The 9,548-nt window shown below is 45.2% G+C and overlaps 1 protein-coding gene across 1 annotated transcript in view; it reads right to left on the minus strand.

Annotated features, from left to right (window-relative positions):
• The window catches only part of FBN1 (fibrillin 1), a 155,834-nt gene extending 147,378 nt beyond the window's left edge, over positions 1-8,456 (minus strand). The window contains exon 1 of the mRNA XM_068410939.1: positions 8,287-8,456. Within this exon, the coding sequence (XP_068267040.1) occupies positions 8,287-8,456 (170 nt within the window). The remainder of the gene's footprint in view (positions 1-8,286) is intronic.
• Positions 8,457-9,548: the final 1,092 nt, after the last annotated feature.

Raw genomic sequence — 9,548 nt, forward strand, 5'->3', positions numbered from 1 at the left:
CAGACTCATCTAACCTGAGAGCCAGGCATTGTTCTCATTCATAGCCAGGGACAGACGTGTTTCTGGCACGTATTCCCTCATTGTTCCACTTGAGAATGCCAGCGGGTCCAGTTTGACACCCAATCTACATGGCTGTATAAAACATGTAAAGTACAAGTGTGCCACCACAGAAACTATCTGCTGGGCCATACAAGCACAGCTGCTAAACAGGAGGGATCCAGCAGGTACTTTCTTAAAAATAAAAAATAAAATAAATATTTTTAAAAATAAAAAAAGCACATTCAGGGAACAAGAAATCCTAGCCTTTCTACCCTGGTAGCACTAAATAGAATCCCATGGGAAACAGATGTAACTGTGGGCTAGGGCAATGCTTAGCTCTCCAGATGTCACTTCCAACGAGGGAACAGAGAGAGACCAACTTACACCTCCTGCACCACTTCCCGCACTCACCAGGTACCTGATAATGCCTATCAATGGAGGTAGACCTCTAACAATCTCCCAATAGAAAGCACACAGGCAAGCTCAGGACCTCTGACAGCCCACGCCGTGCACTGAGCTGAGCAGCAACGCAAAGATTGGTGTGGGGCATGCTGGCCAGCCAAGTCCCAAGGCTAGCCAGCCCCTTGTCAAGGCTTTCCCGGAGGCTGCAGGATGAGCTGGTGCTACCCACCGTCCCCACCTTGGAGCAAATGCAAGTGTTTAGGGAGTCTCATAAACCTGACAGTTGTATCAATACTTGCCAGTGAATGTCCTTAGGTGTTAAGCAATGCCATTAACTTGTGTTTTAAAGTGCTATCCCTTAGGCTAACAGAAGATTTATTTTAGGTAGGACGGCAGTGTTTCTCCTCCTCCCTTCACAACGCACTGTATCCTACCCTCTGCCTCTCTCCTTGCTGGGACAGTGACACTGTTGTTTTCCGAAGGCCAGTTACCTGCATGTCTGCCATAAGGCAACAGGAAAACCCTGTTGATACGAGTTTATCTTGGTTTAGTTCACCTTGTTCCTAGCAGCCACTGGTAATTTACTCCATATACAGCGAAGAGAAAAGATGAAATATCAGAGGGAAAAACAAAGAAGGAGAAAAGAGACAGGAAAAAAATGTTCCTGAAAGGAAAAAAATGTTAGTTTGAAACCTCAGCTGAACATCACTGGATATTCTGATGTCCTCCAGCAAAACATAAGAGAGAGGGAAGCTTGAAAAAGAGGATGAAAATGATTAAGACTGTAGACAAAAGAACTGTGGCTTTCATTTGATATTTCTGAGGCTTTAATGGTTATGAATCATTTCATAAAATGAGAAGTAGAAAGGAAAACAACAGATTCTCCAGCAAGTCAACATTCAAAATATTCTTCCAGATAAAAGCTAGAACTCCTTCATACTTCAGTGAAGATCTATAAGCAAAACCAGAAGGCACAGGTTTTAATTTAACAGGCTACATTTTACCTCCCAATGTACCTTCCAAAGAAGAGCCCAACTTTACTGAACTGTCACAAAAAAAAGAAAATTATTCTTCTCATGCCTCTATCTGCACATCAACCTTAGCATGGATGAAAATCCTTAAAATAAATAAAGAAATAAAACTGAAGTGGGAAAGTCAGAATGGACCAGAAAACAACCAACAGAGACACCCACAATACAAGACCAGAGAACTACAAATGTATTTTCCAGCACAGTGCGATGGATAATCAGAAACACTCCAGGCCACAATTGTTCCATTCTACAAAAATATTTACTGAGTCTGGGGAGTAAGACCAAAGTGACACACATGCATCTATACCCTCTGCGTCTTTAGGGTTCAGCGGAGAGACGAAGAAGAGGAACGAGATGGAAGATGATCTTATTGCAAAGTGAAAAAGCTAATGATTAATTTCTTACTATTTCCATATGTACACATTCAAAGATCCCTAGCTCCTAAAGTCTTGTTTAAGTAGAGATGGTCTCCTACTAGGCAATGTCTACTACACTTCTATCAAGAGAAAGTTTTCCTGGTGATCCACATGGCTAAATAGTTTTGGTCTTGTGTTTTGGGTTGCACTATCCTAATAATCACAGGCTGCTGAGTCCATGAACGTATTTAAAGTGACCCTTGTCAAAACTTGTATTGAAGTTCACATATAAAACATGCAAGTTTGCAGGATGGAAGATGAATGACAGTGACAAAGACTGTCCTAAGTGAGCAGCACTGCTGCACAACACACCACAGGAAAGGAAAATAAGCATACAGGAAAACAGAAGCTGCAATTTTATTCAATAAGCATCACTGTAAATGAAGCAGACAGACGGACTGTCCCTGCCAAACCCTAACCCAGTGATCCTCCCATTGCTCCCAAATAAACTGAGAGCAGCCCTATGCTTACTGCAAATCTGCACCCCCAAGCCCAGTACGCCCCAAAGGTTCTAGCATAGCAGTGTGAAGTTGCACATAGAGTAGCTTATCTAGTTAACAAGGCAAACGTACCCAGATCAGACTGAATCTGGTGCACAACTTGTGGAACCACCACTGAACACAAAATGTATCCTGTGCTGGCTAACAACAGGGGAGAAGGCTACTTTTATAAACCTTAAGTGGGCTCTTGATTGAGGGAAGTGCAGCTGTGGTTAGCATCCCAGCCACATGCCAGAGGCTGCTTCAGCCTCCTCCAAACGATTCTCTCTGGAAGTCTGCACTGCAACCTGCAAATTACTGTACACTGCTGCAACAAGATGCACTCTCTCCAGGTGCTGTTCTTCTCCCCAAGCCTTTATGCCTCCGGTTTCTAAAGAATGAACATCACCTGTTCCCTCTCAATAAAAGTTCGACTAAACACCAACAAACTGAGATCAAGAAGTCTCCAGAAAGACAACACCACACAAAAGATTAGACAATTCCATCACATATTCACAGAAAAAAATGATTACCTGGAACACAAGGAAAGAAACAAAGCACAACCCATGACATCTCATCTTTTCTGAGTAAGAGCTGTAGCACCAATGTGTTTCTAATCTGCCAAGCAATTAAAGTCATAGCCACAACCAGCCTCACAGAGGACCCCTCAGGATGGAGGACAGTAAGCTACCTTCCTACGATGGGACACACAGTGACAAACCCAATGTGAAATTGTCACCCTATCAGGCCAGCCTGATATACTAAGAGCTATGCATGAGTAAATGAATGAATAAATAAATAAACAAAGGAAAAGAACTACATCCAACCTTGCCCTCCAGATCTTCAACATGTCACCTTGGCAAAGCGGTACCAAGTGGTGAAAGGAAGCCTATGACAGTACCCACCAAAAGTTTTAATCATAGGATGTTTTTTCACTGGCATGCCCCAAATTAATTGAGTCCTATTTATGCTCTACAAACTATGCAGGCCCAGAAGTCTATCCCCATAAATCATCAACCAGAATTGGGATTAAGGCTATGCCTTTAAAGAGATGGTGTCCAAATGACAGGGTTTGGAAATCTAAGGGAAGAGCACAAGGACTACGTAGGCCTGAAGATTATTTACTTTTTACTGTTTTTCTTCAGGCTGAAGAACAACATGGAACTATAACAAGAATGCTACCACAGGAGCTTTTAATTGCTACTGGCTCTGGATAAACCAATCCAGTGCAGGCTATTGTCAGAGAGCTTTCATTAAATGCATTTAAAAATGTACACATAGTATTTAAAATAGTATATTCCAAAGCGTAACTAAAACCTATTGTGACAGCCAGAGGAAGACATCTATATGTTCAGAACTGAAAATAATGTGTTATTCCTCTTTAAATCAGTCCTTCAGCAAGTGTTAGTAACAGCTATTGGCAGCCACAGAACAGATTCTGCGCTGGCTTCTTGCTTGGTTCTGTCTGCTTTCCCTACTCCTCATCCATACATCCTGCTCTCCAGAGAAAGTCACACCTACATCAAATCGCATCATACTGTCCTACTGAAAGAAACATATACATGAGACACAGTGCCAAGATCTACGAACTCATTTTCACTTCAGAATTAGATTTCTGAGGGTGATGTGATAACACAAAACCAGTATCACAACCATTGGCAAATAAATTCAGAGAGGAGCAGAATATAAACAGTATGTGCAGTTGCCAAGGCCTTCAGGTTTTGCATTAGGATGCACTGGCACAGAAGTTCTTCGTCCTCTGTATCGGCTTTACCCCGTAGGGCACAGAGGACCAGAAGGAGGTCAGCCATGCTGCCTGGAAGCCAGGTGAGTGCTCCAGCACATCAGGTATTACAGCAACTCGCATGTATTTTTAATTAAGATTTTTATTCCCAAGTATTCCGGCGGCCTCCTGCTCACAGACTCCCACTAACAAGGTGTGGCACCAGCAGCTGGCCAGAGGTGTGCAGGCCAAAAGTGGTAAGAAAAATGTTTGAGGTTTTTCAGTATAAACCAATATTTACCGGTACGGAAAGTCTGCTTTTCTTCAGCAGGCTTTTAGTGGTAAATATCGGTTTAAAACGAAAACCAGAAGCCTTAATTATATAGTTGAATACTGGAATTATGTTATAGATTTATAAGATTTATTTTATTTCAGGGAGTAGTGATGCATAAAAAGGGTCAAATCCAACCGAGTTTACTCAAGTAAGCGTATCAGTAAACCTGTGGACTTCATTTGGGATGACCAAAAGAAATTGGTCCAAAAAAACCTCAATCCCCTGTTGAAAAGCTTTAATGCAAGGGCTTTATGAATCATTTTGGAGCCAACTATTCTCTTCTGCAATGTTCACTATCATTTCAAATTAATAGAAACAAAGAAATTGAATCATTCTTGCACAAATGCATTTAATTAGTGTCTTAATTAGTCATGTCACAATTCAGCTATCTTGAAGAAACATTAGTTCTTCTAAAATTTCTACTGAGCTATTTTTGTTAGGCAAATAATTGCTTTCTTTGGCCATTATACTGAGAAGAGACTGATAAACATGATAAATATTGCTTAAATATTATTAAGAGCTGACTGATCCTCATTAGAGTTTGAAGTCTTTGTCTAGCATCATCAGAAAATGGGAAATCCTAGTTAATTCTAAGATCTTTAAGCACAATACTTCTTGTGTTTGGTCAAGTACCAATGAAATCACCAGTAAATTATTTTTTACGTTTTATTCAAATGATTGAAACATATATAAAGGGTTGACTTCAGGTACATATTGGGAAAGAATGGGAAAGAATTTCCCATTCATGGCCAGTTTTGTAGGTTTTATTTCTTCAGAAGCTGACACTACATTCTTAAGCGTTTAAGGGGTAGCAGGATAATGGCTTGATGACATATAATTCAACACATTAACATTTGTATTAAAGTTTTGGGGATCCAGAGGATAAGAGTGTCTCAGTAATAGCATATTATTTTAACTTGCTGAATCACAATAGATTCCAGCAACACTTCCATGAACAGAGAATCCAGTTATATTTTGAAATAAGTACTGCCTTTATTCTGATTGCTTTCTGATCACTTTCTGATCACTTAGAGGCACCAGGCACCAGCACATAAACACACATTGCCTTAGACCAAACACAGATGGCATTACAAGGACTTCATCGCTAATGCCTTTGTAGCTGGACCCATTCAAACCACAGCAGCAGCAAGCTTAAAGTCTTAAAATGAGTACATAAGAGGTATTTCCAAATAATGTATAACTATCAAAGTTAAAATATACTTCTAGAATAATTTTATATGTTTGGACAGCTCATTGGCATAAACAATGAGGCAAAGGTCCCAGGAACAAAAGCAAACATCTCCTGTAATCAACAGCTTGCAGTAAAAAATGTTAAGTGGGAAAAATCACGAGAATTGAAACAGATCTTAGGCTTCTTCATTTTAACATGCAAGATCAGTATTCACAGAGAGACTAATCTCAATACTTTTAAATGCCAGAAGACTTTCGATAGTCATTATAACCAAACACAGAAAAAGTCTAAACGTAAAGGGTTTTCTCTAAAAATGTATCCCCGTGCTCCTACAATCAGAACAAGAGTTCATTGCAAAAAGAAAAAGAAGTCTTAGTCAATTACAATAACACAAAAATAAAGTTTCTCAGCATCTGTTATGACTTGTATTACAACTCTCAGATTCCCAAATGTATCTGTACTGATGAACAAGTCAAAAAAATAGTGTGTCTTCTTGTAAAATCATATTTTTAGTGTTTTAGTCCTTCAATAGCAATGAATTCTCCTTCTCTAATGTATATACAGTTCCTGTACATTCAAAATATGTTTTCCATCTGGCTTTCAAAAGAATTAGTTCCATACTTGTCTGTTAAAATGACAATTCTTTTTACTCATATTGTACAGTACAGTACCACACCTAAGGAAGTGCTCACAATTCCTAAACTGGAAATATCCAGCAGGATTCATCCAGCAATGATAAAGATGACTGTGTGTTAACAATCTCCTCCAAGCAATTTGGGAACTCTATACTGAGCCTCAAATGAGAGTGACAGAAAAAGCTCTAACAAGCAACCAAACTAATAGTTTGTTTTGTCTTTACTGTATCTCAGATCATCTAGCAAATCATTATATTCTTATTAAGAAGCTACTTCCCAAGGGCATTCACTCAGATTTGTAATATTCCAAATAACTGAGCAAGATATAAAATACCTAAAATTGATATCGCCATTATCTCTAGATTTGCAGATGACTAAGTAGATATGTAACTCATAGGTAATACACAACAAAAGGAAGAATCATTGCCAAGTACATAATAAATGGAAGGCTTCAGTTAAACATAAGAATCAACTCATAAGATTAAATACTTACCCTAAGCCATTTTAGATTCCAAAAATAAGTAACACTTGAAATATCATCTCTTGATGCTATTGATCATCTATTATTACTGTCTAAACAGCATAGTTTAGAGCAACAGTTACATTCACCAAAGAAATTTTATCCTCAGCTAACATGCTTCTAATTCCCAAGTCAGCACACATGTGCTAGATGGAGCTACACATGTGCTACTCTGTCCCCCTGATCAGAAAATGGTGTTTGTCAGTTTGATATCAACTCAGAGTTCTATAATGAAAAAGTTTATTAAAACATCCTGAAGAATTAAAGGCTCTTTCTGATATTTTTCCTTAGCATGTTTTATTACTTGCAATTAGTCCTACAAACTTTACTAAATGTCTTCCTTACCTCCTAGAATAATTTTTGTCACTGGAAGGATCTACTTTGTCCAATAATTTCTCTTGTGACAACGTATAAGGAAATGAAATCAGAGAGTCTGACCCTATAAAATCAGATCCTTGAAAAACAATACTGATAGCTTGCATCCGTTTTTGCAGCATGGGGACCTAAAAATATAAACCTTTTCCAATCAGGCAAGCATAAAAAAAGCCAAGATTGTAAATCTGAATATAAATAAAAAGTACTATATAAGTATGAGGAAGTTAGCAAGAAATTAAAGCATATTCATCAAGGTCTCTAAAACTAAAGTGGTCACAGCTCCTCTTTTAGGAAATCAGGAAAAGAAACAAAGTATCTTGCCTCCCTTACTGAAGCGTTAACTACCTCCATATAATTTTTGCTACATTTGCCCTCTATCTGATGAGTGAAAAATCTGGCTATGGACTGAAAAGCTGCAATTTTCTTGACACAGATTTATCCTTTAAAAAAACACGCTGCTAAGCATGTACCACAATGTTTCATAATGGTTAAACTCTTCTATGCTTGGCCTTGTTCATACTAGTACTAGATAGCTCTGATACCAAAAAAACGGTCCCTATTCTTCCCCCCTGCCGATCCCAGGTCACAGGGAACACCAGATAAGCAAAGACAGTCCACTTGAGCGCAAGAGAAGATGCACATGGTAAAAGGTTTAAGGTGGAGATGTGAGAGGACAGCTAACGGAAAGGGCATGCTGCGGTCCCCGGGCCTCATCGCTATTCTACTTTATGCAAAGCAGCAGTACGGGACGCTGGAGGAATGCACAAGCCCGCAGTGTGCCTTTATCTATCGCCTTCATAGAAGCCAAATTAGCAACCTCCGAGCTGCAGCGGCTCATCCTCACGAATCATCACCCACCCAAAGGCGAAACAAGGCTGCAGCACACACGGGACCCAGCACCCTGCCCCGCGGGCAGCCGGGGGGGTCCGCGCCCCGGCGCTACCCTGGCATGCTGCGGGCGGTCCCCGGCGCCCCCCAACCCGGCCTGACCCTCGGCAGCGGCAGCCCCAAGGCGGGGATCGGGGAGCTCCCCCACGCCCACCAGCTCCCACCGCAAAGCGGCAATGGATACGGGTGCACACACGCATATGCAGACAAGATCTACGCCCGTACCCCGGGAGGGGCCGGCCCCACACCTACCCTTTGAGTGCGTCGTGCCCGCCGCCGCCCTGCCCTCGCCTCTTGGCCCGGCTGGCCCGGCTCTCCTTGGCGCTCACCCCCTCGGCGTGCCCGGCGGCGGCGGCGCCCGCCTGGGACGCCCACAGCACGGCAACTCCCAGGGCGATCCCCAGCAGCCGCCCCCGCCACATCGCGTCCCCCGAGCCCCCGGGCTGCGAGCGGCCGCCGCCTCCTCTCCGCCGCCGAAGTCCGCCGGTCCCCGCCGCCCTGTCTCCGACCAGCCTCTCTGAGGCGAGCTGCGAGGGGAGAAAAGAGGAGGAAGGGGGGTTAGGGACCGAGGAAAAGCGGGCTCGGCCGCCCCCCGCCGCCTGCCCCCGCGCCCCGGCGCGGTCGGCCCCCGGCCAGCCCGGCGCTAGCCCGCCCGCGGGAGGCGGCGGCCGCGGGGGATGGCGGAGGGCTGCCCGGAGCCGCGCGGACTCTACCTTCCCTCCAACAGCATCCGCGGGGGCTCCCGCACCCGCCGCGGACAGCCCGCGGCCGCCGCCACCGCTCCCGGAGCCGCTCCGGGGCTGGAAGCGTCTCCCGGGCATGAACCCTCCCCGGCCCCCCGAGCCGGGCACCGCGGCGGCTGGAGCGCGGTGCCCGGCCGGGGCGCGCCGCGGGCAGTGAGCCCCGCGCCCAGCCCGCCCGCCCCGGGAGAAGCCCGCTGCGAGGGGCGCGCACCCGCTGCTGCAGCCGCCGCCGCCGGCTGCCGTTCCCGCTGCTGTTCCAGCTGCGGCCGCTGCACCCACCGCTGCTCCAGCTGCGGCTCCAGCTGCCCCCTCCCTCCTCCTCCTTTTTCCCCTCCTCTCTCCCCCCCCTCCTCTTCAAGTATCGCCCGCGCAACACTTTCTCGCGAGAGAGAGGGGAATAAAAATGTCCCCGCACCCCCGAACCGCTACCACGGGGGTCCCGGCAGTGCCCGGGCAGCTACCGGGACGGGAAGGCCCCGGCGAGCCCCGCGGCGGGTCACCTGCGGCAAGCTGTCGGCCCGGGGGATGCTCTGCCCCGGGAGGCTCCCCGGGAGCCGCAGGAAGCGTGCGGTCCTGCCCGGGAGGACGGGGCTCTGCCGCCTCCCTCGGCTGCGGGGGAAGCCGCGGCCAGGCAGCGCTGCCTGCTCAGGTTACCCCGCGGGTCCCCAACTTGCACGGAGGCGGAAGCATTAGCGTCCGGGCTAGTCTTAACGCTGAGCAGCGGAGTAAGCGTGTAACACAGCATCGGGGGGGAGGCACTGAAGGAAGTGG

This window comes from Nyctibius grandis, chromosome 11 (assembly GCF_013368605.1).
Source record: "Nyctibius grandis isolate bNycGra1 chromosome 11, bNycGra1.pri, whole genome shotgun sequence".
Taxonomy (NCBI): Eukaryota; Metazoa; Chordata; class Aves; order Nyctibiiformes; family Nyctibiidae; genus Nyctibius; species Nyctibius grandis.